Genomic DNA, 26,647 nt, shown 5'->3' on the forward strand with positions numbered 1-26,647 from the left:
TGATTATTTAACAACCCACAAGGGTCGACTTGAGCAAGTAAAAGGAGAAAGTACATGGATGGTGAATTTTTTTTTTTTTTTACCACAGTCGACGGGCCCATAGCGTCCAAGGTCCAGGTCAGTGAGTGGGAAGGACACGTACACTGTGCTTTTACTGATAGACCACCGTGACGTCGTAAAGCGGTTCAGATCTGAACAAGACTGTGAAGCATCATAACTTCCTCCACAAGAACTACTCTACGGTTAATATTCTAAGTTGTTGTCAAGGATACGGATCACAATAACCTGGGGAAACCTCTGGATGGAAAGCCGCTTGGTGCACTCTGTATGCCTGTTACACCTCTCACACATCTTAAACACACAGAAACAAACACACACATGTACATTTTAAAAACATTAATACACATGGTCTGTTGTAGGAAACTTGCCAGGACAAAATATTTCATGAAAAAGGTTGGAACATTGAGGAAAGTGTCATCCACCACCCTTGTTATTTGACTTTGTATTACAGCTTTATTGATCCATATATTATATTGTTTGGTGTGCTAATAACTCATCCTATTTCCCATCCATTTCAATGACACTTTAAATTCAGATGACGTATTTAAGAATGGTAGTCAATTTGTTTAAGAAGTTAAATGTAGGATCAATTGATAACATCATTACTTTTACACACGTGTTTATGTATAATTTCAGACCTTCTTTCACATCCTACCAGGATTTTCATCTACCTTACAGATGTACTTCTCAACATCAATATACCATAAAATATGGAGGCCCCTCTCCCTGTAACAGTTTGTAATCACATAGAAAATCATTTACTTCAATACAAGAGTCAGATGACATCTCCTGTTGTTTTCATTTGCTTTGTCTTGCATTGCCTGATTTATAATTTATAATTATATTTGATTGTTGATTACTTGTTTTGTATCGACACTGTATAAGCTCTTTGGCTTCCTTCCTCCCTTCGCACACATTTATTGATGCTCTATTGGTGTATTCCTTTCTCACCTTGATGTTTAAATTGTGCATAGGTAACAAGTGGACAATAAAAATCAGTTTTTGAACTAAACCATTCCTAGTTTACAGTGTCCACGTTCATTGACATTTGACCCAAAATTTAGAGACACTAGGTTTATGTATTGTAATCCATTGGTGTTGCACACTTACTGGTGAGTTTTCCTTGTCCAGTTTCTCCTCCTGAGAGAAGAGGTCCAGGCACTCCCTCAGCGTGACCCCCCCAGCAGAGCTCCTCTTGGGGATGGGCAGCGACAGATCACAGAACACGTCGAACGTGTTGGAGTAGTGGGAGCACACTGAGCAATGCAGCGAGCTCCTCAGCTGGCCTGAGAACAGGTCTGTGAGAATGGTGGAAGGAATTATCAGTGGATTGCCTTCATTGGATTTATAATGCAGATGAGCCTGATGGATCGCCACGACTGGATCGCTCTTCTCACCGACTATTCTGCTGTCATCTCTCTCCAAGTGCTTCTTCCACATGGCAGCTGCCTCCTCCGAAATCCTGAGGAAGGACAAGAGACGAGGGAAAGAGAGATGTGGTCACATGTAGGACATGAACGTTTCAAGCACAGAATCTTTTCCACATAAAAACACACACCTAAATCGGGCAAATTTCTGTTCAGGCTCCTTCCCTGTTCGTCGAACATAGGGTCTGCGGTTGATTTCTGTGTGCAGCTTGTCCAATAGGAACCTGAGGAACTCCTGTGCATCCTGTTGGCTGGGTTAGACACAGCGACAAAGACATCTTTGTGTCACTGTCACAGGCAGCTATTTCTATACGAGTCTCAACTTCAAAACCAATCTATACTCGTGGCGAGGTAGAAAATGGATTGAAATAGTTATAGTTCCTCTCTTGTCCTTGAAACAGTTGTGCTGATACAGAAGTGGATATTATATTGCACTGCATTCAAGTCTCATGGAAAGATGCAGTTAACCTTGAATGAAAGAGAAACACCATCTATATCCTCACCTGTATCCACTGAAGTAAGGCACCGCTTCTTTAAAAATACTGTAAAACTGCCGTGGGTTTACAACTGTGTCCCCGTCATTTACATCCCAAAGGCCTGACAGCACCTGAGAGAAAGCTGGCACAGGAAGAGGGAGGGGAGCAGTGAGAAAGATGAAAACATAATAGGAGGAGGAGGAGGGAACAGCAGGAGAGAGGAACATACCTTCCATGAGCTTAGCTTCCTCTTTGGAGAACTTCTCCTCCCTATAGGACATGAGGAGGCTGTAGTCCCGTAGGCTACGTGTGTGAGACAAACATTGGACTACTGCGTTCAGGAAACACTATTTCGGAGACAAAGTGAAGGAGAAAGTGTGCATGTTTATGAAAGAAAAATACAATCTAGTAAAAGAATTTCATTAAAGGACTTTGCTTAAAGCACATTCTGGATCACTTAACACTTACTGTGTTTCCTATGTTTCTAAGGCCAACCCTTCCACTTCCTATGGAGAGATGTTCTTTCTGGAAAATAAAGACAACTCATGAAGCTATTGACCCAAATTACATCTGCAAGAATACAGCCTTTTTGTGACCTAAAACTTGACCCCTGGCAAAGTCTGTACGGCATGTTACTGTCTATGTGTGTGTACAGCATTGGGAGAACAGATTTAGCCTTCTTATCCCCTTAGCATAACAAGAGAGGGCTAAAAGGAGGTCAGCCTGAAGCATTCATCCTATTAGAGACCAAGGAGTGCTGACAGGTGCTTAAACACGTGTGTGCTGGTGTGTACTCTTCATTAATTACTTTACACAATCTCTCGGTCTGTGTTTAGGTTTGTCTCATGAGTGTCCCATAAATTCCACATTTAAGAACAAACTTTTCAGACCACCAGACTGAGGTTTGACCATAAATTGAAGGATTATACACGTTTTGCACACCTCGTCGTCGGCGACCAGCAGCAAGCCCATCAGTGAGGTGTAGAGAACAGACTGGGAGATGTCGGCCGTCTCTCTCTGGAGGCCATTCTGGGAGACCAGGGTCCGACACAGGGCCTCACAAGAGCCCTCAACGTTGACGCCACTGGCTCCTGGCATCCTATAGTACTGGTTCACCTCAGCAGTGTCTTACACTTACACTGGGACAGTTAGAAGGGCTTCCCAAAGAAATGAAAGCCAGGCAGTTTGCGCCTCAAACTGGGAAGGTTGCACCACCTCGGCTTTTTCCACGTGCAGTGTCAAAAGTCAGCAGAACGTGATGGGAGTTCATAAGAGAGAAAGAGTGAGGAATGTCATTCACAGCTGAGGGGAAAAAAGGTATTGATTTATGAATGAGCCTCCCCTTAAGGTAAATCCCTATATTAAATAGATCGAGTTGACAATTTCCTCTCGTAAATACAGCACGCGGGACAGCTCGGATAGTCAAGGTCTGTCAGAGAGCTCAATGAATCTAGATTGTAAACATATCAACTTCAGGGAACATCTTTATAAAAACAAGAGACTATTACTGGAGACCTCACCTAAAGTATTCACTGATTAAAGAGTCAAGTAAATAACTTATAACATGTATGAAGAATCTCGCAACCGTTTTGAGTTGTTATTAAGCCAAATCTACACTCTCACTGCTGTTTTTCCACGGGTGAAGAGTTAAATCTTGCAAACAAAGTTAGTTTGCAAGTAATTCCTGATAAATATCCCAACATTAGCAAATAAACAGAGCGGTTTGGACTCACCTGATCACTTGGGTCACTCTATCTGTGAACAAACTGTCCCAACCAAACTGTTCCCATCCCCTGCTGAGCTGTTAAAAATGCATAAGGGGACGTCTACTGTTTCACTGCGTGACTGTAGGCTAGAACTGAAAGTCTACCTCTCTCCCCTGCCCTATCACCAGTGTCAGAGGGGGAGAGAGGGAGAGAGAAAGGGGGAAGAGGGAGGGAGGATAATCATGACTAATCTTTTCTTTGTAGATCTTGTTGGCTATACTTAGACTTTTGTGTATTTGCAATGAGTACCTAAAGAACTTGTATATGTCAGTTTATTTTAAAAAAACAACAACAAAAAAACAATGAAAACATTTTCAACTGTAAATTTACATTCAGTAATACTGTTCTCAAGCTGTACATCAAACATCACCACAAGCACAGAATCCATTAGCAAATGCAGGAACAGACAAAACCCATGTAGGAATTTCTGTGTCAAAGGCACAATCATCTTTCACAGTCTATATTTTATTCTCTCCGATGTCAATGTGCAGTTCACTTCCCCTCCTGATCATCAGTCTGACACAGTCAGCGACAGGTATGATCTGCCATTTCTGTGTCCGAGCTGAGGCTGAGCTGAGCTATGTGATACAGGGCGGGATCAGGGTGAAGGGAGAGCGGCGACTGGCTGGCCTGAGTGGTCCTATCTCGCGACCGGACAATCGCTTGGCGCAGACAGGTGATCCACTGCTGCTTGCTGAAGGAGTCGTTGGCCTGCAGGCTGTAAGGGTGAGCTTTGGAGCGCCCTCTGCTGCTCACACGGAAACAGTTTTTCACTGGGATGGAATGACAAAGAGGAGGAAGGAAATTGAGTAAGCAAAGTAGTAGGTTTCACTTCAACTAAAGGGGTGGAGGGGTATTGCTTTCTCTCATCAATCTGAGGACTTAGTTGTAGCCTAAATCTAACCTCCTTTAACCCTCCCTTCACCTGCATGAAAAAAAAGGTATAAATAAACCTGAAATAAAGCATGCATAGATGAAGTATGCATACATTACTGTGGTGCTGAAACAATTGATCATTCGATGGACAGAATATTGATTGTCAACAATTTTGCAAATTGGGTAATTGTTTAAGTCATTCATCAAAGATACCAACTATTTGCTGGTTAAAGCTTCCAAATTTAGACCATTTGATGCTATCAATATCACTAGAATGATCCATAAATGAAAATACATTATATTTGTCTTATGTGTATGTTACCTTTATCATTTCCTCCAGTGAAGGCTCCCCTGAAGGTGCCCCCTCCACCAGCCTCCCCATCTGGGATCTCCTCCAGATTTATCAAGGCATTGGGAAGAGGCTGTCTGTACACATGGAACACCTGACCTCCCTCTCTGTCCTCCCCCGGCCTAGTCAGCACCAAGGCCAGCTCAAACAGGAATACATGCAGCCGCTGACAGAGGGGGGAGGGGGAGAGAGAGAGAGAGAGAGAGAAAGAGAGAGAGATACAAACACACACAGGCATTAAGAATGTTTAAGTAAAAAATAATCTGTTATTTAGATATTACGGTACAATCTTTGGCAGGGTTACAATACAAGAAGATGATACAAAGTGCCCTTTCAAAGGAGAGGGTAATACAGGGCTCATTTAAAAAAGTCTAAAATCAAAATCAGAGGAGAGGGCAGAGAGGAGCAAAGGTCTGTAAGTATGGATCCATCCTGTCTTTGACCTTTTTTAGTTAGGATACAAACAAATCAACAACCAAAGGTCAATCTACGGATCTTTAGAGTGGTTAAACCTAACAACAGAGAGCCGCTACCTGGCCTTTGTTGTTCTTGAGCTCTCCGTGGCAGTACAGGAAGCGGGACAGCTGGATCTCTTGTAGTCTCTGACTCTCTTCGAGATATGCAAGGCCCCGCCTGTAGAACTGACACTCCGCCTCGCCTGTCTTCTTGTTCACCTCCGCCACGATGCTCTGGACCAGCTCCAACTGAACAGAACAAAGTCGTCTTACACAAAATGACTGTATCTTATGTGGGATTTTGGTGATGAAGAAAGTGTGCCACCTCCTCAGAACTGACAACTTGGGTTCTGAATAGGATACAACTCACATTATATATTTAAGCAAAACAAATAAAAATATGTAGTACGTTTACTAGGATAGTATGCTGTTTCATATAAAATGATGCCACCTGAACATAACTTTAATTTATTATTCCTCAAGTCTTTATTGGTATAATACATACCAGCCACAGGATCACTGGCTACTGAAGTTCATGTTTCATAAACTTTTCTCTTGCTGCCATTTGGAGGCACCAATGTGCAAAGTTTTTTTTTTAGATTGAATAGGAAATAAGTGTCTGGACTTTAAACACTTGCAGGGGAATAAACCTATAAAACCTATAAAGACAAAATGTCCAACATTTCTCTGGTATTCATGGGTGTTCGAACAGTCATAAGCTTTCATTATTTGGAAGCTGGCCAGACAACTGTTGATTTTCATACAACTAAGAAAATAATCTGACCACCTATACGATTGTTAAAATAGTTAAATGAGTAGCAATAAACAAGTAGAGGTTTTACTGTGTATTGTACACAATGAATTTGAAACATTATATGAGCAAATTTAAAAGGTCACTCGGGTCAATCTAAAGCGGCACACATCTTGTATATACTGCCAATGTGGAGCTCATTCAGAACCTTTTCGAATAACATGAATGTGAATGTGTAGGACACCAACTCACAGCATCAGGCAGTGAGTCCTCATCCGGGTGCTCTGGAGGTGTGCACTTCTGTATCTCTTTCAACAGCAGGGGGTATTTGACCAAACGGCTTCGAGGGAGATCCAGGAAGTTCCACAGGTCTAGTTTCCTGCTGAACGAGGACTCCTGACACAGACGCAGGAAGTGCTCCACTCTTTTCTCATGCTTTTTCAAGTCAAGCAGGGCTTTAGCCCCCACCTGGTTACAGCAGTACGTAACATAGGCCTCCAGGCAAGGGAACTGCAGCGAGAAGGACGGGAGGAGCAATGATATGAAAAATGTGAAGTCAGTTAAAAGCAGAGATGCACACAGACTGAACTCTATGACTCTGGTTGAGAGAGGAACTTAATAGAGTAAATACAGGAACTATAGAGAGTGAATGTGGTTTGTGCTCCTTTCTCCTCTTCTCTCTCGAACCTTGGCTTCCATGGCAATACTCACCCAGTTCATCAGAGTAGGCCCAACCTGTCCGATTGTCTTCTCTGATCCCTTCAGCCGCTCAAGACGACTCAGAAGATCTGGTATGAAATAAAGATAGAACACCTAAACTGTTGAATTCTTATTGATTTTTGCCTTCAGCGACAAAAGAACATCACATTTAACTGATTCAACCTTCTTTATTTAGAAAAAAAAAAAGCATCACCAGCAAACTCACTCACTCATCTGCTTATAGAGCTTCACAACATGTACTGTATATCACCATATGTCAAACGTATGCAAAATCTGTTGTTAGAATTAATGTTCATTGTAAAAGTGGTCGACTTTTTATCAAAGAAAACCCATCATATATGTAGAGCAAAACCTTTGTTATGACGGTATTCAATTTGAATTTACTTGAACTCATTAGTTTGGACAGTGTGTGAAACATTGAAGGTCATCCAATGATATTTGTTTTTCACTCAGCCCTACTTTCCTTATACATGATTATGACAGGTGCAAAGCAGAGAGGCCATTTACCTTGATGGAGAGGAATGAGAGAGTCCAGTGTACCAAAGATCTGTCCGAGCTCACTCTCTGTCATGATGTCCAACTTCAGCATGGGCTCATAGTAGACCTGGTAGCACACAGAGACCAGGAGGCAAAAGGTGAGGAAAGAATAAAAGCAGTACCAAAAGAGGCGTATGAAAGTGTGAGAAACTTAAATCAGCAGTATTTTTATTTTAGTGGATGAGTACCTTCTTGACCAGACTGAGGTCTTCAATGAGTTGTCTCTCACCCTGAGTCAGCTCGTAGATCACCTGTGGAACGAACACCAACATGTGGATGCAAGCACAGGCGGTGCACACATGCAAACACACGCCTGCACACGATGTGTAAAACGCAGAAGGACAGCATGCACTCTCACAGCTGATTGTTCAATAAAGGAAGTTGAGGCTCGAGTGCCAGCTCACATCCTCTTTTATGATGCCCGTGTAGTGTAGAGCTGCTTCTCAGACATAATGAGAAGGCATTAGTCACCCCACCCACACTGCAACCACAGACCCAAAGCTTGACCCACTAACCCCCCAAAACTATTGCATTATATTACAAAAGTCTGAAAGTTAAGTTTCTGCAGCTGAACTACACTTCAGCAGGCGGCCCCTCGCACCTCTTGTCGTTTGATCTCCTTCGCAGTGAGGTCATGACTCTCCACAGTGTCACTCCAGCACTGGCTGTTGCGGCGGCGTGGATACGACGAGGCCTTTGTGCGAGAGCGCAGGGGAGCCGGGGGCAAAGGCCGAGCCTCCGTGCGAAAACTAATAGACCGCTGTGTGAAGAGCAGAGCAGTTGAAAGTCACTGGCTATTCATTTTGTATAACAGCAGGTATGCGAGTGTGTTTGTGCATTGTTACCGAAATAGACTGTCCAATGCGTTTCAGAGCAGGGGTCTTCACCGGGGTTATGACACCTGTTAGGCTATTGGACTTTACCACAGGTTTGACCCTTTTGTTACTGGGCTCCTAAAATGAAATTTTTGAACAAAATGGTTCCCAAGCTTATCAGGGTGGGTCATTCATCAAACTATTACTGGCTGTACATTGAAAGACTTAAAACAACTGAAAACACATCTGGCACCTGCAAAAGAGGAACAACTCACCTCCGAATCCCTCATGTGGTCGGATATCATCTCACCCTCATCATCTTCCTCTTCATCCTGATAAAACAAAACAGGTCACACAACAGAACAAGCATTAGGTGAGCTTTAAGAAGACACAAGAGAGTTCAGGAAAGAGCGATGTCAAGAGGGGTGAGATGTTGCATGGTGCAGATCTCTCATTTCCTGTGTGACTCTTTCAAAGAGGAAGGAGGTTTAAACTTTGCTGCTGTAGTAAAAATACAAGATGTCTGCCTGTTTTTTTTTGCTACACTAACCACATCAGCTGTATATTCAGCACAGAGTCAAAGTGAGGTGTATTCAAAATACCTGCAGTAAAAATGTATCTGTTTTTGTGTTTATGATACACATGATAAAGATGAATACAAAGCAGGTAAGCTCAAAAAGTAGAAAATTAAATGAGACGTCATAGAAACATTTAGAGATTTGTGCAATCAGGGAGCTTCTGTGGTTGTACAGCTGAACATAACGTTCACATCTCTTGTTAACGCTGCACTCAGCATTGTGGTCACAAAGGTAAGGTCGACTAACTTCCGCTAGTTACAGAGAGAAAACAGATAGACGTGAAGAGGCAGTGGAACACAAGATGGTGCATGTCAGATATCACTCACCTCTATGATTCTCACCACAGGTTCAGGGTCTTGTTTTCTCTTCTTCTAAAAAAGGACAAATATAAATGAGATTGAGTTTCTTTTTTCTTTTTTTATACAAGAGCCCTCCACACAATGAGAGAAAGGAGGTAAAAGAACTAAGGTCAATGAAGCGACATACCCCCGCATGGTCACAGGGGATGGAGTGTGTGTCTCCTAACACTGCAGTGCTAAAAGAAAAAAGAAAAAGCAAGCAGCCATGAACAGTTATGTTATATTACTAGTTATAAATCACAAACACCCAAAGTAGCTGGATGGACCTTAGTAGCATGTTCCTACTTGTCTAATTAGGCAGATGTTTCCTAAAATTATACCAAAAATACATTATTGATAGAAAGGTTAAGTCTTTGAGTACTAAACGGTAATAAAGTGTCAAGCTTTGCTACCATGACACCAGATATACCTTTAAGTACTACTCACATGATCCTGTTGAATGTATGTAATCTCTGCCCGTCTGATCACAGTATTAATATACAGTTTGTGGCACTAGAAACGGAGAACGGTGAATGTAAAGGTATCATACCAGGAAGTCCTTGTTTTACCAGTCTCTTCTACTTCCATCTTCCCTTTGTCTTCAATGCATCTTCACAGAAACATTACACGGTCTCAATCTGAGGCTGTAATCCACATTTACGCCGGTCTTCCGTTTCAGAAACATACAGCGAGTTGTTTGCAGGGAGCTCGTCAGTTCAGCGCCCTCCTTCCTCCTCACTTTCTTCCTCATCTCACACCTGACCACATCCTTTAGAGTTGCACATATTCATGTATCCGCTCCTCTCACATAGGGCTCAAAAAGTGACTTGTTCAAACAGATCGAATTTTAACACCACTTTGCAACCCAGAGGAGCCTAAACTAATATTCTCTGACAAGACAAGTGAAAATAAATGAACAGTAAACTATTCATGAAGTTGTCTTTTGAATCAGTATAATCAACTATAGATACATTTGGAAAATCATTTCTTACAATCTGATGAGGCTTCTTTTTTTATTGCAAGTTCACGAGTAGGCGTTTGAGATTCAGGCTGTACTTCCCGGATACGTTTGATAATGAAACTTCTTGTGAAAGAGCCTGAAGCGAGTCTGACAGGAAAAACATCACAAGTGACGTTAATGCATGTTGACCAAAAGTACCATATAAAAAAGTAAAATAACCACAAATTCAGCTGTGTTTTTACATGTTTATTCACTATCACACTAAGTGCTCCCATTTCAAGATTCATCTCATTGCCTTGCTCTTACACTTTTACGTCATCTGGAGTTAACAAAGTAGAAAGAAGACCATTTATGATCTACAAGGTGTGTGCCAAAACTTTGTCAGCCCCCCCCCCCCCCACCAAAAAATAATAATAATAATAAACAAAATACATGAAATATAAAGAGAATAATGAGAAAACTGATGTCATGTGCAAGAGCCCCTCCAAAGCCAGAGTGCTAGATGAGGTGGGTGTAGGGGCGCCTCAAACCGACGAGGGTTCCTATTCTGCCGACGTGAGATACTCGGGCTATTTTCCAGTCAGGAGAGGCTGTTGACTCAGGTGGGCCGGGTCTTCAGGTGCTTGTACAGTTTCAAATTTAGGGTCTCGGGTATAATTAGGGGCAGCGATATGGCCAGGGGCAAAATTAAATCTCAATACAGGTTACTATTTTTGGGATTCATAGCTGAACTTCTTTTATTTAAGGGAGGTGCATCATTGAAAAACAAAAACAGTAATGTGGGACCAGGTCTACTAGACAGGGGTTGGGGGAGGGAAGAGAGCAAGTAGAGTACAGACAGTTGGCTGGATTAAAAGATCCCTCCTTTAGAGCTGAAGGCTAGTAAAGACTTTGAGGAGGTTTCAGAGGGACACTAGCTGGGTTTAGGAGTACCAAGAGAACACTAAGGCTTAGAATTAAACTGAGCAGAGAGTTTCTGCTTCTGATGAACATCAAGAGGTCCTGTATACATGCTCCCATCCTCCAATGACACCCCTGTTCCCACAGCCAAGCAACAACTGGTTCCCTAACACACACACACACATACAAGTATCCTTAAATCCGTTTACTGGGGCTATGTACACTCAGGCACAGGCTTAATCAAACCACAGGCCTAAAAAAACAAAACTGATTGATCCAACAGAGCCGACCTGGATAAACCCACCCACCCCCGATCCCCACCTCAACTCCTCACTTAGAATGCCCACCCCCCCCAGTCTCCCTCCTGCAAGTCCCACCCTCCTGTGGGCAGGTTCAGCGGGGAGCTCAGCGGATGGTGTATCTGACATAGGGCACTTCCACGTCTTCGTCTGTCAGGTCGTTACAGCACAGCTCAAACACCAAGGCCTTCACATGCTTGCCCAGCTTCTTTTTGGACACCTTGGTGACAATCTCTGTCATCCTGCAGGACACGGAAGAACACACTTAGGACAATGAATGAAACACTAAAATTTGATTGTTGATCTAGAAAATGTACTCACGGCAAGTCCAGTCTCTCTTTGAGTTTGGCAGCAGGCATGAAGAAGGAATAGAGCATGGACACTCCCTGAGAAAGCATGGTGATCTCCAACTTATGCTCATTCTGAGAAAGAGCAGAAAAACAATAATAGGGTTTGGTTAATTGTGCGCCAGAAACAACGTGGTGGTAAAGTGTAGAGGAGTTGATGAGAACGTACTTTAAAGTAGTCCAGGAACTGTCGGAGTGTCATCTCCTCCCCATTGGGCTGCAACCCGGTGACCTCGAAGCGATCCCACAACGTCCAATCAATTTCATAGTACTGCAAAAACAAAAAGTATAGATTGATGCCAATGATGTCAGTCACCTCACAAACAGCACCCAGTTATTGCTGCTAAAAACACATTAAGAGCGGGTATAAGTCACTTATATTTCTCCTCAGCACACACTGATAACATCAGCATGAGAAGCTGAGTTACACTCACTTACACCCAGGCAGACAAACTTCACCTGCCTGGTGTATCGGTATTAGCATGGCTGGATCATCATCGGAGCTCAAAACATCCAATAACAATATTTAGGTAGCGTTTCAGAGCTGAACATCTTTAGTATTAAAGGGGAAATATTTTTCCTACAGTGGGAACACACATGATACATCATCATATTGACATCTAAGCAGCTCAGACAGTGACACGCATGCAGCTGCCCACCTTATGTGTGGGAGCAGCGATGGGCTCAGAGAAGGCAAAGAAAGGCAGGGCCAGGTTCATGAAGCCATTCTTGAAGGATTCCAGCTTCTTGTGTCCTTGGACAATCTTGATGAGCTCCAGGCACACCAGACCCACCACGGCGGATGTGGTGGTGGCGATGGCAGGAATGATCTTGCCAGCAATCAGCTTGCTCTGTATTGGACAGTGATGAGAACAAGCATAATAAAGAAAGACAACAAAGTTAATTATTGTATAAGGAGTTATAAAAAGGGTGCTAAATTCCAAACTCACTGGCGAGCCAATCGTCACGCTGCATCGCATTCATGCGGCGGTTACTACTGATAACAGTCCTGCTCCATAACATTTATATTTCTCCTCGGCACACACTGATAACATCAGCATGAGAAGCTGAGTTACACTCACTTACACCCAGGCAGACAAACTTCACCTGCCTAGTGTATCGGTATTAGCATAGCTGGATCATCATCGGAGCTCAAAACATCTAATAACAATATTTAGTCATTAGATGAGCAGCTGAGGGTCGCCTCAACAAGGGAACGATAGAGGGGCTGTCGATGACATTCAGCCACTAGATGTCGCACTTTCCCTCCCCGATCTATTGCATTCACTTCACAACGGTACATACGAGTATCTTTACTTATAGTACAGATATGTTGTGTATCTGGGGTTTGACAGGATTGTCGGTGATTCGGGAACTAGTAAAAATGTCACCCCATGTTCTGCTGAATTATTTAATAAATGAGATCAACAGAGAAGGACGGCTCATTACTTGACAAGTTTGTTACACAACCTGTATATTTCATACAGACATGTCGAGTGTTGTATCTTTCATGATAAGAGTAATAAGTCATTTGCACCATGTAACTATAGATTTGTTTCAAGATTCATGACACCTAATCTATGGTAATCTTGAGATATGGCTACATCCACGAATTGTATAGTCTGATAGAGAGACCAGTGTCAGTGAGGCCTGGAATGACAGATACAGCCTCCCGTTAACTCTGAGCTCTTGGGATTGGTACCGGAGTGAAGACGTTGACCGTAAAACTATCCGGTTTTTCACACCATCACCGAGAGCACAGAGGCACCACATGATACCAAGTCATTTTACTATTGGCCCACAAGCCTCATTACAAACCGCAACTATATCCCGCAGAGACAAAACATTTTGGACCAGTCTAGTTTTTCAATTACTAATTCACAATCATAATCTTTTTAAGGAAAAGCAATACTTTTATTCAGCACCTTTCTAAAAGTTCTGTGGACATATCGTTTAAAAAAAACAACAACTACATGATCCCACTTATCTACATAAAAATGTTTTTAAAAACAACATCAGTAAAATGTTAACGTCATAAAGATGTGTGCACCCACCTTGTGTCTGTCTGTGGGGGGAATGTCGTAGTTCTCTGCTCTCAGGTTGGATGATGCTACAATGAAGTCCATGTGGAAGTTGGTGTCATCATCCTGTTAGCAAAAACAGGACTACAATTAGCACAGGTTGAGGTGAATACAGAAAAATGTAGAAATAGGAAGAAGACTGTACCTTCTCAAAGTCAATGGCGCACAGTTTGAAGTTGGAAGACTCAGGGGAAGGTATCTGGACCTTCAGCTCCTCCAGTCTGCAGTCATCTATATAAAAAGAGATCAGTTCAGTACATGTGTCTCACAGCATCTGTAGTGAACCCAGACTTCAATTTGTAAGCCATTACCAACTAAAAAAAAAAAAAAAATCAGTGACATAAAAAAAATGTTTCAGCAGAATATTTATGACTAGAAATGCTTCGTTGTACACAGATTTGCGCATCTTACCAACAGAGGAATTGCTATTCTGCAGCTCCTGGTCAGAGACGTGGATTTTAACCCCTGAACGAGGGGTGAAGGGGGGCACTTTCACCTCCTGCAAGATCTTCACCACACCTGCGCGGTCAGTGCTGCCTTTCAGGCCGTATGTCTGGGCAAACAGGTTTGCTCCTGCTACAACATAGTCCATGTGCAGCTCCTACAAGAGAGAGCACTTCCGTTAGGATTTTGTGACTGGATAGACGAGCTCCGAGCAGATAACGGTCTAGAAACATAATTGACCCATACTTACATTGCTAGTGCTGAAATCTAAAGCGTGAGGACATCTTTTTGGGCCAGACCAGAAGGGGGCACCAGAGCTGGTTAGCTTAAAAACACACATAATAAATTCATCATTAAAATGCAAAACCTTAGAATAAAGCTGGGGTTGGGAATGAATATTTCATAATGATTGCTCCATAGAAACACTCATTACTTATAAGAATGTCATTGATGAAATTGTATGACTTTACTAGATTGCCAAAAACAGAGGCAAGCATCCCAAGTCATCTGATTTCCATCATGCAGTGAGCTCATAGGTACCTGATCGGGGGGGAAGTTGTGCAGTAGCTGGCGGATGTTGTTGCTGTATTGGCACTGCCAGTGGTTGCGTGCCCAGGCTACACAGTCAGCCCAGCTGTGGGGGCAGTCTGTGACAAGACTCTTGTAAACAGCCTCCAGCACCTCCACAGGCTGAGCTCCGGGGAGCTTCAGAGTACGCTCCATGAATTTAGGATCTCTGGAAGGGTAGTGATCATAAACATCATAAGCTGGTTACAAACACTTTTTGTTTGTCGTTCACCCAGCAGGGTCAGTTTAAGAATGATTTTAAGCATAGGATTTAGCTTTTTAATCGAGGTTTAAATATAGTCTGTAGTACTACAAAGGCAACATTAATATCTAACCTTAGGCAGACCTATATTAGCCCTCTAACAGATTGAGAACAGACATGAGGCAAGCTTTTACAAGTACTGAAGAGATCACCATGAAATTCAACTAAAGCATGACCTCATCACCAGCTTCAACTATTAATGCAAAGAGAAGCAATTTTGCCAATCTGAACAACTTTCATGATGAAAAAAAAGCATGTCATATAAGTAACTACAATGATATCACATAATCACTTTGGTATGACAAGGAAGGCAACTCACGACAAGTACTGCATGGCGTTCTCTGGTGGCTGTTTGAATAGTCCCTCAAACTCATCGCGGGCCCACTGAACAAAAGACAGGAAAGACCAGTCACACTCCATTCACTAACTCAGAAGTACAGTACGTGTTTAACTAAAAATGGTTTCTTTCAGATTGAGTTGACATTATCTAGGGCTGGGCAATAAAATGAATTGCTCCATTTCATTTATTTAATTGGGTCACTAATGACAGTTTGCTCGGTCTCTGCCCCTCAAACGCAGACTGGCCAATCATAGCGTAGCATCACTTCTACGCCACGCTAGCGACAGACGTTAAAACATGCTGCTTTTGCTTTTTTACTTGAACAGTGAATAAGGTGAAGGGTCCCAACAGACAGACCTTTTTGTTTAAGAGTAAAGTATTTTTTGTTTAACCAGAAACGGCTGCAATATCTCTCGCTAAATACACAAGACTCGATTGACAAAAGCTTTAAATAGATTCTTACCAAAAGCTGTTACGGCATGAAATATTTAATAAATCTATACATTACTTTATGCTCCACATATTTTCTGTACACCTACGGACCTGCAGTGTGTGTTCAATGGCATTCGGGAAGTTCTTGAGGGTACAGATGGGGATGGACTTCTCAGGTGGGTCTTGGCTGGAGCTGTACGACTCTGTGAGGAAGGGGATCACAACCTGGACGTTGCCTTTGGTACCCAGAGTACCGGACTCCAGTAAGGGCTTACGGTAGTACACACACCTCCGATCCATGTACATACCTGCACAACGGGCACAGACAATAAAGAGAGGGATGTATGGTTTCAAGAGTCAAGATCATAAATTAGATTTTCTATTAAATAAACAATCAGTAGTTAATTTAAACTTCGGTGTCTCTTACGGGCGTCGACGTTGTCCAGTGCATTAGTCACGCCATCAAGGCTTTCAAAGAAGTCGTCGTCATAGACCCTCTCTGTGTCGGGGCCCACCCTGTTCTGATGACCTGTGATCCTGATGGAGGGGTTCATCTGCTTCACTGCAGCAGCTGCTGTGTCACTCTTCATTTTCTGTTACCACATACATACAAATTATAGAAATAGTGAACAATTACACTTTCTGATGACATACAAACATCAGTATCACCACTGACCAGCGTAACACCAGTACAGTGGTCACACTTGTTTTACTGATTTGTGGCCCACGCAAAAATACTCTTAACTGTAATTTCTGTGCATGAGTTACAAAGTCCTTTGTAAAGGCACCATCAAAAAGAACATTAAAACAATAACTGGCCTACGGCATGTGTCTAGCGGTTGTGTGTTCCTCAAATCACAATTTCCTTGTAACATAATGTCATCCTTGAATAAACGGAGCAATGTGAAAGGTCACTGCATTTAATTTAGCACCCCGTGAAATAACCAAGAAGCTAATACAACGACAATGAGCCATTGTGACCGCAGGCTTTCCGTTTCCTGTATTTAATGTTGTATCATGACATCATCCATCAACAGCAGTTGAAGCAAGTGAACTCGAGAGCAGTTACAATGAACAGGAAATCCATATCCAGCACTGCTCGGAAATATGAAATTCAAATCGATAAATGGCCAACTAATGCGAGCTGTATGCTCCGTTTCTACCATCAGACAGGGTCGAGCAAAGACGACACTGACCGTAACGTCGGAGGGTCTGAAGAGGAACTGTCTGTTGAGGTTGGACTTCTCTATGGTGTCCATGTCGGTCACAATGACCTCGCCCTCCCCGCTGGCCAGTCCAATCATGGCAAAGTTTTTCAACAGCTCGCAGCCGATGGCCCCAGCTCCAACCTGGAATGAAGAAACCCTCTCAGTGAGTAAAGCTAGTAACACTGTATGCGGCATTGGAAGACACCATTTATCAAAGAACATCCATTTAAAATTGCTCAGTAGAGAAATACAAGTCTTAATCTATAAAGACAAAGCATGCTTGCGGAACAGCAGGTCAAAAAAAAATAAAAATATTAAAATGTGGCAAAGTCAGAGAAGTGCGTCCTTAAACAATAAGGCTTGCCATTACAAAAGTTTATGTCAAAATCATTTCAACGACTCTGAAGTTAGTGTAAACCCTCAAAAATTCTAAATGTTATTAGGATATAAGGAAATAAAAGATCATATTTGTCTTGCTGCTTAGAGCTTGTGTAAACAGGTCATAATTCCCTCTCTAATATCCATTCATGTTTTTGTGAAAAGATCCACTTCAAACAACGGATTTTTTTCAAGTTTTTACCCAAAACTACATTTTACGAGATCACATAACATTATAATTTTCCATCGCCTCATTTTCACTGACCAGAGCCGGAACGCATCATAATATTACTGGACAGAACCTACCTACGTTGGCCATTAGCGGTGCTAGCTGTCCTGTCAGTTTTAACCCGGATTGGTTGTTTACTAGAAAAGCATGACTGCTGATGTCCTGATTGCATATTTCACTGAACATTGGTAGTTAACGATCACCAGTAAAACTTTATTTCACAGTGTGATGGTTACCGTTAAATTGTGCAATTAAACTGCGGTTCAAATGTGTGCCGAAATGTGAGTCATGTGGGGATCCTTACACTACTACTTGAAAATACTACTTTGAGGTGCGTCCACACTTGCAAATACAGCGCTACACTGCTCAGTGCAGACATGGGTGTGCACCGCCCACACAAAGGATAAAAACAGCACTCGTGACCTCATCATGACACATTTTATCCAAGTGAGTTGAATGACACGAGTCTGTGCTGTCGAGGGCGGTTACCGAGAGGTTAAAGTCACTGTGGTCCAGCGAGTGCTGCAGATTTAGATGCGCGAGATATTAGATTATCACCAAACTTATAATTTTAAAGCTCCCTTAGCAACAGGACAACAGAGGAGTTGTGTTGGAAAGTTTTCCCATTGGCTGACTCACCAGGAAGTAGCGCTGTTTGGCCAGCAATTCCTGCAGTTTGGTGCCAAACACAGCAACCTGCCCATCGTATCGACAGTTCCTCTGGGAGAAAAAGACAGAAAAATGGGTTCAACACCATTGTGTGCCTCTGTCTTCAGTAAAGGTGTGTGATGTGACGTGAACACCTACTGGGGCGCACTCTTCCTCTGTGAGCTCGACTCCTTCTTCTTCAGCCAGGCACTCCAGGGCATCAAAGTACAGCCACTGCATTATTGGCATAAATTTTCCAGTGCATGCCTAAAAGAACAATTAGCACATTAAAAAACTCAAAAGAAGCATTTATGACAAAAAAATAAATAAATAATCAGTTTTGGTTCATTTAGCTTACGACAGTTACTGGTTAATGGGTGTCGTGCTAAGTGATGCATTTTTAAGGAAAGAGGCTATTTCCTTTTACGCCTACATTCCAATGACTAGAGGTGCAACGGATCATAAAATTCACGGTTCGGATGGAATCACGGATCGGAGTCACAGATCAGGTAAGCAATAAAGAAGAAGTATAACTCTACGAGTTTCCAATAAGGAAATAAAAGATTGTATTTTTACGGATTAAAACAAATCTGTTCATTAGTAGTTTTAATTATGTATTACACGCTGCTTAGAGGTATTGTAAACTGATCATAATTCCCTCTCTAATATCTATTTATGTTGTAAAAACATCACTTCAAACTACATTACTTTGGTGGTGGGTGGGTTTGGGGGTAAATTGAAGACCTGTTCATCCTAATTAGCACAGATCATGCCAAACCCATTAAGAGGGGATGAGACTGCAGGGCCGAGCACATGCAGAAAATTAAACTCCCAATGAAAGTGTAAAGAGGGTAGAGCATTTGCAAAATATATAAAGTGAAAATAAATATCAAAACAAATTATGAATTACATATAATTGTACTTTAAAGCCTATATTATACAACTATAGAATTGAGAATGTGTGCTTTTCAGTGTGTGTACATCCTGGTCTTAAGATTGATTCGTTTTAAACAAGTTAGTGCAATACATGTCCAAACATGTCTAATCAAAAACAACAACACTGATAACCCATTTACTTACCTTACATGGCAGTATACCAAAAAAGGACTGAAAACATGATTTGAAAATAAAAACACAACTACAGCAGATACTGTAGGACTGCAACTACCTCAATTTGCACACTGACCTTCAACACTTCCTGTGCTGCCAGACCGCCAATGAAGGCATTGATAGGGGCGAGGTCACCAGCAGCAACAAACGACAGCTTTTTGATAAGAGCATCATCCAACTGCTCCACTTTAGCTGACCCCGTCTGGGCAGAGTTCACCTCTTTGGCCAACGCCAACAGCTCTTCACCGTCGGCCTGGAATACACACAGCTCAGCATGTTACAAAATACTTAAGAAAACTCACTATTAAATACTGATTGAGTGTAAATGTTCTGCACAATAATTCATAAGTAATCTTACAATGACTTTAGTTTCTCTATTGAGTTTGACCATTACTCTAGCTATCAAAAGCTATTATCAAAACATTGATCAAGTAGCATAATAAAATGATTAAGATGTACCTGGTTCCAAGGTGCAGGAAGGTGGTTGTGTTTCTTCTGGAAGGCATGAATAGCCTGGAAGCCCACATGCAGCTGTCCTGGACGCTCGAACTTGGCAAAGTCTGTCAGCAAGAATTCTGGCTCAGCCATGGAGGAAGAGATGGATTTCTGCACGTGAAAGACAAACAAGAGTGAGGTTGGACTCATTCAAATATTCCACTGGTGTCACCAGTATTGTGATGAGATTAGATGCAGTTTTGCTGACCAGTGGCAATAATGGGGAGGGGGAGGGGGGGTGAACGGACCATGTCACGCTTCAAAGGTCTATAATGTTACCTTCTTAAAATTTGACATGGCAACGTGACATAACGTGTGGAAATGGCAGCCACTTACAAAAGAGATCTTCTTGGGCATCTTGACCTGGGAGACAATTCCTCCTCTGATATAATCTGTAAAACCAGTTGTTTCACAGATGCTGAAGGTGTAGGGACCTAGACAGAGAAGAAATCATGTCAATTTGAAACGGTTATAAAACACACTAGCCAAAACGTGTCTTTTTCTTAAATAGAAAAAAGGTCTTACCCAGAACTTTAATTTCCACTGGCTGGCAGCCATTGAGCTCTGTCATACCCTGAACCTCTGTGAAGGTGACATAGTCTCCGCTCTCAAAGCCATGACGAGCCTCATCAAGACATGTCACAACCCCTTGATTGTCCTGGAGAAACCAAAAGGGAATGTTTGGGTTAAAAATAAAATCTGTCTTGAAAGCTTGTCCTCATTTCTAACAGCAGCAAGTGGTTGGAAGAAGAAGAAAAAGAAGAATGTTTCTTGGTCAGACGTAAGGACTAACCTTGGTTATCATGGAAATCATGGCAGTCAATGGCTGTTCTCCATTGGGGTCAAACACTACCATCTCCTCACCAAAGTCACAGAATAGCTGGCTACAAAACACAAGTGAACACGGACATTAGACACTGACAGACGGGTATACATTCCATGTGAAAGGTAAAACAACAAGAGGGGTCAGACTCTTACCCAAACAGACCACGCGTGTCTGCAATAATCAGCTTGACTCCTTTGTTGTGGCAGATTTCTCCCACTTGGAGCTGCTCTTCCAGAGTAGAGTTAGTCAGCACTACCACCTAGGTCACAACAAGAGACATTTTAAACACCAACTTGTCTTTCCTTTCCGACTGCTGAACTGAGTGGGGCACCAGTTTCTACCTAAATTATACCTGGAACTTGGTCATGAAGTCTTCAGTGAGAGTTTCGGTGTAGGCGGTCACAGGAACGTAGTTGTTGAGCTCAGCCAGACGGTGCTGACTCACCTCGGCTCTGTTCTTCCCGAGGTCCTCCTCCCGAAGGTAAAACTGACCACAAAATATATCAAGTGTCAGAGAATAACCGATACCAAGTCAATCAAGCTTATGTGCCAGATATGGTAATAAAGGAAAATAACCATCATGTTCACACAAAGACAGACACACATGGTGAAACTTCAGCCATACTGATGTTTTCAAGTAATTTTGGAAGGGTGCTCGATTCACACCGAAATACCAAAACACAAAAAAAATATGCTAAATCTTTTCTATCTGCTCTTCGCCTTTCAGTTGGCTGACAAATTTGGAAAAATCACAGATATCATTTAGTCAGGTAAGGGACAAACAATTTAGTCACTCCACTTGGTCTCAGAGTTTGTCACGTCTTAATCTACACAATGATTTATTTATTGTTTTAATATAGTCAAATACACAATCAGTACGCAATTGGCTCTACTGAGGTTCAAAATGAGCAGTCGGGGAGAGTCTACAGTGACAGTTGGCTTTGTCACAATTCTGCTGAACAGACAAACATGTCTGTGCAGGAATATATAAATATTTAGGAAAATGTGATCCAGCTACAAAATGTTTCCCCCCACATGTAAAAAAACAAAAAACATGGACTTTGTGTGCAGGAAAAGCCAAATCTGAGGGGAAGAGAAGGGTTTTCAAAATGTGTCGACATGGCCTCACATTCAGATGTGTCAAGGATTAAAAGGCAGCTTTCCTATAAAATATGGATGTCACGTCAAATAAGCGACATAAATAGAAATGTACATAGATTACTCAATTCAGCTTAAATAAGAAAGGAAACTAAAGCAAATGCAAGTGGCTGAAATAAAAATATTTAAGAGCACATGGTTAGACTAAGACTGGGTGATCACAGGTGCAGCTTACACCTGTGAGCATACACTTCTGTAAGGTCACAGAGATCTCTGCTGAGCCTCTTGATTGAACACCTGAGCAGTCTATTCACACATGTATCCGTCTGGTCCAAAATAGACACATCAGAATTCAGGGTCACAGGCTGTCAGACCTAAACAATCTGTCCGCTGTAATGATGCCCTAAAACAGGCTTTAGCTCTTCTATGATTATGACCCAGAGAGAGAGAGGCCACCCACTGATAAATCTGGGTCAGCCCATGGTTAGCAAGGGTGGGGGTGGCTGCAGTAGTCTCTTTGGACTGCAACAATACTACACAACAACTGACTCATAACAGATAGAGTCACCCTGCACTCTGGAATCAGGCTCAAACACAATAGCACACCAGATGCATCTACAATAAAGAGGAAATGGCTGAGTGAACCATTGTCTGCCTGACTGAATGAAAGAAAAAGAGAAACATTGTACAATGGAAACAATTGGAATATGTGTGCATGCCTCCACACACCTGAGAGGAGAGGTCTCTCCATTCTGCCACTCCTTGGTCGTGCACAGTGACACTTTTAACTCCTCCCAGGATGACGTTCTTTGCAATCTCCACTCCAAGACCTCTCATACCAGAGATAAGGACATTGGAGTTCTGCATTCGCTTCATAGCATCATGGCCCAACACATAGCTACAGAAAGAGAGAATGTACCATTAGAACAACTATACATTGTTTAACATTCAGCGCAAAAATAAATAATCAGAATGTGTTAGTTTTCCTTCATCAGGACAAAATTTCCAGACATGAGACTTACAGTTGTCTGGAGTACAGGCCTTCATCGATCTCAGCATCATTGCCATTCTTAGCCATGCCCTAGGGAAACCACAAAGAGGGGTTGCAATTAGTTTATGGAACAGGTTATTACCAAAGTTGTACAGTGTATGCTTTAGTGCTTACGTTGGCAGGTGTGTGGGACAGATCAGTTCTGACAGAGTTAGAGGAGGAGCAGTGGGATCCCGTCTTCGTCTCTGTTCCTGACAAGCGACGCTTCTTGGACAGCGGCGAGCTGGACATCTGTGCATCAACACACCCTGTTAAGACTGGCCCATCAGGCACAACAAGCTGCCCCATCTCTTTCACCCTTTACAAGTTTATACTAATTCATGGCCAACAGATAATATGGCCGCCCCAATGACAGTGATTAAATTAAAGCAGACAGGGGTGTTTGTATCATGGACGTTTTCAAAAGATCAAACTAATTTGCAAATAAGTGAAAAACATGACTTAATGCCACGTTTCCATTATTAAGAGTATCCTCGCTAAATGCTACCCAATCCCCTTAATGTTGAAGAGAGGATTTCTAGTCCAGGGAGCAGCTGGGCTGGCTGCAGGCCAAACACAAATCTGCTAGAAAACGAACAGAGCATGGGTAGAGCGATGAATAGCAGCATTATCACGTTTCATGCTCAGAGATGGGCTTGGCTGTTCATTGCCATTGTTCATTGTACCGGTATTTAAGGGCCGCAAACATCGTTTCAAACTAAAACAGCTGAATCATTAAAACTTCACTGCGGTAAAGTGAGCAACACCTCATGGTGGCCTGCAGGTGTGGACACAAGGACCGTAGAACGCCGTTGGAACTATCCTCGGTTGGCAGATATAACGGGACGTTAGCAAATATGATCTTTTATAAATATTATAACGGTAACGTAACATTGTGATTAACGAAATAATCCGGACAAATCCAGTCACTACGGGAAGTGAAACAGGCCGCAGTGTCTCGTACACATTCCCACTGAACACGATCACCTACAATTTTCGCATCCAATGCAGCTCAACTTTCGTCCCAAAAAGTCAAACTTAACCGTTTATAACGCCTTCCTACAACAAATAGAGGGAGATGGAATAAGCCTTAAAACAATAACGTTGCAACCGGTTAGAAAAATATAAAGTCACATTTTACTGGAACGGAAACTGTTCGCCGTTTGTCAAAAACGAAAATGAAGATACAGGCAATGATACAGCAAAGCGTTGACGTTAGTGCGGTTGTTCTAGTCATTTACACAAAATATAAAATATTACATTGTCGTTACGAACCATTTCCATCTTTTAACGTTAAGGGTAAGGTTACGTCAAATATTAGTGAACGACACCAAGTGGAAACTGATTAAGTACGTTAAGGTTGCGTGCCACTAATCAGTTAATGTTAAGTGATCGGCTAAGTGGACAGAGTCGGGACATTAATAACTTAAGAAGCAAAAAAACACCACCCTGCTAGTCTGCCCATGAACGTTACCAGCTCGGCCTAGGCCTGCTTCTCCCCCAGTGCGGAACACAACTTTACAAGCTAGCAAACCTATCGTTAGCTATGTTCAACCTGCTCGCAAAAGACAGCAACGGGGTTATTTTGACAGCTAGCTAGCAAAGCTCCTTTTTTAAATGGTTTAATGTTTCAATGCCTAAACAAAATACACCATCAAACTATCATTCAATGTTAAAAAAAAAATAAAAAATCGAATGAAAGACTAACGTTAGCCATTACACTCGTGCTCCACTGATTTCTCTTTTCTTACCAATAATCCTTCTCGGTTCCTACCCGATGCGAACCCGCTCCTCTCCCGCAGTATCTAGATGTCAGTAGTATCGATGAATATGAATTCGACGATTGGCACAAAGAAAAGAAACGCGATGCGGTATTAGGCTGGTCTGCGCTATAATGTCGAGTCACTATGTCGTTGTGCTGAGAGTCTCTTCTATGTAATTGCGTTGCTGGCTTTGCGACTGCAGACGGGAACAAAACCAAAATGGCAGATGAGGAGAAAGGGGCGGAGAGGCTGTGACGCATGGGCTGAAATATTCAGCAGGAAAGGGTGATGTGAGCACGCTGCTCGGCCAGAAGCTCCGCTCATTGGCTGCTAAACATAAGCCCAACGCGCTTTACACCCGCCCTCGCAACCAGAAGATGCATGCCATGTATATTACTGTACAATGAACTGCAGGACCACAATAATTACCGTGTAAGAAACATCGTGCTATTAATATTGTTAGAATTCTAAAAAAACGCACAGAGCATGTCTGACGCAAGTGCACGAGCGCAAAGATCCAAAACACATTTTCAACGTAAAGATCTATCTTATCAGTGCTGAATGAAATATCGTTGTAGAACCAGACTGCAACAAAAAAAGCAACTTACAGACGTGACACAATGCATCATCCCTAGACTAACGTCTTAGGGTTTAACCAAGTTGGACGTATTATCCCTGCAACACCAATTAGTGTATTGTGTTTTTAAGACATTTTACTTTACCTGGGTCCAGCAAAAACACATCACCAGTTAATAAGTGTGATGGTGCCCCAATGATAACGGGCAGGTACAACACTAGGCTACTTGCTAGCTAGAGTGATGCTGAGCGTCTAGGCCCTCAGTCACACTGAGGTTAGGGGTGAGCATTCCTTGCAAAGGAGGAGTATTGGGGGAGGGGGTGCCTGGCAAATGACAAAGGCCCAGGGAAAGAGTGGGCCGCATATACTCGGGTACACATGTCGAGGGGATCCCCATTCTCATCGCTTTGCTGCGAAATGAAAAACAAACACTAATTACCATTATTCTATCGGAGCCGACACGTATTGATATTATTAATGACACGTTAACAGACTTCTCAACTTGGCAAGCCAATATGAGATACTAGCCAATATTACGTTACTGTAGTAACGTTATCATCGATAGTCGTCCTACTGAAACGTTCACCAAAACACATCTATCGGGATGAAATGCGGTCAGTAGGTTCAACCAAACGTTGCGTGATCCAAGTTAGCTGGTGTCTTCCTTTCACCATTGCGTCCATCCAAGTTAATGTTTGTAGCCAACTAGCTTCCCAGCCACCGTTACCGTTAACGGTATTCATCACAGAGCATTACTTAACACAGCACTCTCGTACACGTGAAATGTGCAAATTCCAATTTAGAGGTAACGGTTACGTGCCAGTGGCTTCTTAGCTTCGGTTAGCCGAGGCGCACAGCTGAAAAGGTTCAGCTAGCCGACAGAACCTAACGTTAACGACTACCAATAACGCAGATCAAACGACTGCGTAGTTGTTAGCTTGTGTGCAGCTAGCTTTCGAGCTATCTAGCCACCCAACGACTTTTTCCTACTTGTGCCGCTATGTTAGCCAACTAGCTAATGTTAGCCAACTAGCTGAGGCTAACACTACCAAGACGAGAGCTTATACAAGTGTGCAGAACTTACCACATCCGATATTACTCGGCCTGATCTGTAGTATTAAAATCGGCTTGTATTTAAGCAAGAAACCTAAAAAAAACAATGTGACAATTCAACACTGCTGCTGATTGCAAACTGAAAAGTGTGTCAGGGTGGCGGGCTCTGTGTGAGTTTTTCCGCTGGACGGTTGCCTGACCGGCTGTTCCAGAACCGTTTCCCCTCACTCTATTTCAGTTGAAAGCAAAGCAAAGCAGCAACATGTGCACGTTACAGTCACAACCACCGTCCCCGTCCAGAGGGTTCACCGAAAAGTGATTCTAATTGATTTATCGGAAGTATTTCTTAGTCTTCTTCTTGAATGTTTAACCACATACACAGAAGGTAAAGTGTATTGAATTATACACTACTAACTAGTTTGATCGCATGTTAACTGCGAAACGAATATTT

General features: G+C 42.4%; 3 protein-coding genes and 2 non-coding genes across 6 annotated transcripts in view; all 5 read right to left on the reverse strand.

The window, feature by feature from the left end:
- The window catches only part of usp21 (ubiquitin specific peptidase 21), a 3,616-nt gene extending 555 nt beyond the window's left edge, over window positions 1-3,061 (reverse strand). Inside the window, exons 1-9 of the mRNA XM_068733942.1 lie at window positions 2,906-3,061; window positions 2,432-2,488; window positions 2,193-2,310; window positions 1,991-2,105; window positions 1,619-1,738; window positions 1,458-1,522; window positions 1,171-1,358; window positions 273-351; window positions 84-191 (exon numbers count right to left, since the gene is read on the reverse strand). Coding sequence (XP_068590043.1) covers window positions 84-191; window positions 273-351; window positions 1,171-1,358; window positions 1,458-1,522; window positions 1,619-1,738; window positions 1,991-2,105; window positions 2,193-2,310; window positions 2,432-2,488; window positions 2,906-3,061 — 1,006 coding nt within the window. The remainder of the gene's footprint in view (window positions 1-83; window positions 192-272; window positions 352-1,170; window positions 1,359-1,457; window positions 1,523-1,618; window positions 1,739-1,990; window positions 2,106-2,192; window positions 2,311-2,431; window positions 2,489-2,905) is intronic.
- Window positions 3,062-3,987: 926 nt separating this feature from the next.
- On the reverse strand, window positions 3,988-9,898 carry arhgef3l (Rho guanine nucleotide exchange factor (GEF) 3, like). The gene is made up of 13 exons (XM_068733941.1): window positions 9,699-9,898; window positions 9,297-9,345; window positions 9,137-9,181; window positions 8,508-8,564; window positions 8,263-8,370; window positions 8,019-8,177; window positions 7,606-7,668; window positions 7,388-7,484; window positions 6,872-6,948; window positions 6,413-6,670; window positions 5,488-5,658; window positions 4,928-5,120; window positions 3,988-4,502 (listed from the first exon to the last, which is right to left on the reverse strand). The coding sequence occupies exons 1-13, from the start codon at window positions 9,734-9,736 to the stop codon at window positions 4,255-4,257; spliced, it is 1,563 nt and encodes a 520-aa protein (XP_068590042.1). The 5' UTR covers window positions 9,737-9,898; the 3' UTR covers window positions 3,988-4,254.
- A 1,437-nt stretch (window positions 9,899-11,335) lies between these two features.
- uba1 (ubiquitin-like modifier activating enzyme 1) lies at window positions 11,336-26,435 on the reverse strand. 2 transcript variants are annotated; one of them, XM_068732720.1, is made up of 26 exons: window positions 26,228-26,435; window positions 22,939-23,055; window positions 22,796-22,854; window positions 22,503-22,671; window positions 21,028-21,162; window positions 20,828-20,934; window positions 20,643-20,733; window positions 20,375-20,507; window positions 20,186-20,283; window positions 19,814-19,960; window positions 19,431-19,607; window positions 18,404-18,511; window positions 18,236-18,316; window positions 16,978-17,130; window positions 16,209-16,374; window positions 15,893-16,089; window positions 15,329-15,393; window positions 14,721-14,916; window positions 14,431-14,505; window positions 14,148-14,337; window positions 13,882-13,967; window positions 13,710-13,802; window positions 12,315-12,506; window positions 11,825-11,926; window positions 11,630-11,730; window positions 11,336-11,550 (listed from the first exon to the last, which is right to left on the reverse strand). In XM_068732720.1, the coding sequence occupies exons 2-26, from the start codon at window positions 23,053-23,055 to the stop codon at window positions 11,415-11,417; spliced, it is 3,174 nt and encodes a 1,057-aa protein (XP_068588821.1). In that variant the 5' UTR covers window positions 26,228-26,435; the 3' UTR covers window positions 11,336-11,414. The 2 variants fall into 2 exon arrangements, with proteins under 2 accessions (XP_068588821.1, XP_068588820.1); XM_068732719.1 differs by lacking the exon at window positions 26,228-26,435 and adding an exon at window positions 24,555-24,783 and having other exon boundaries at window positions 11,337-11,550.
- Window positions 12,038-12,158, reverse strand: LOC137889854 (small nucleolar RNA U6-53/MBII-28). Its single transcript, XR_011105249.1, has one exon. It is a non-coding gene; the product is annotated as a small nucleolar RNA U6-53/MBII-28 (small nucleolar RNA).
- LOC137889855 (small nucleolar RNA U6-53/MBII-28) lies at window positions 12,705-12,806 on the reverse strand. Its single transcript, XR_011105250.1, has one exon. It is a non-coding gene; the product is annotated as a small nucleolar RNA U6-53/MBII-28 (small nucleolar RNA).
- Window positions 26,436-26,647: the final 212 nt, after the last annotated feature.

The sequence above is a fragment of the Cebidichthys violaceus genome, unplaced genomic scaffold (assembly GCF_023349555.1).
Source record: "Cebidichthys violaceus isolate CVI_PGR_0920_01 unplaced genomic scaffold, fCebVio1.0.p SCAF_6, whole genome shotgun sequence".
Taxonomy (NCBI): Eukaryota; Metazoa; Chordata; class Actinopteri; order Perciformes; family Stichaeidae; genus Cebidichthys; species Cebidichthys violaceus.

Excerpts from the sequence above, each read along its gene's own strand:
- arhgef3l (XM_068733941.1), bottom strand. The coding sequence starts at position 9,736 with ATGGAAGTAGAAGAGACTGGTAAAACAAGGACTTCCTG. Across the intron at positions 7,485-7,605 it reads ACCTCAGTCTGGTCAAGAAG|GTCTACTATGAGCCCATGCT; the intron begins GTACTCATCCAC and ends GTGTGCTACCAG. Across the intron at positions 6,949-7,387 it reads TCTCATTCCTCTCCATCAAG|ATCTTCTGAGTCGTCTTGAG; the intron begins GTAAATGGCCTC and ends ATTTCATACCAG.
- uba1 (XM_068732720.1), bottom strand. The coding sequence starts at position 23,055 with ATGTCCAGCTCGCCGCTGTCCAAGAAGCGTCGCTTGTCAGGAACAGAG. Across the intron at positions 20,935-21,027 it reads ACTTCATGACCAAGTTCCAG|GTGGTAGTGCTGACTAACTC; the intron begins GTATAATTTAGG and ends GTTGTGACCTAG. Across the intron at positions 11,731-11,824 it reads AGTTCCTGGACTACTTTAAA|AATGAGCATAAGTTGGAGAT; the intron begins GTACGTTCTCAT and ends GCTCTTTCTCAG.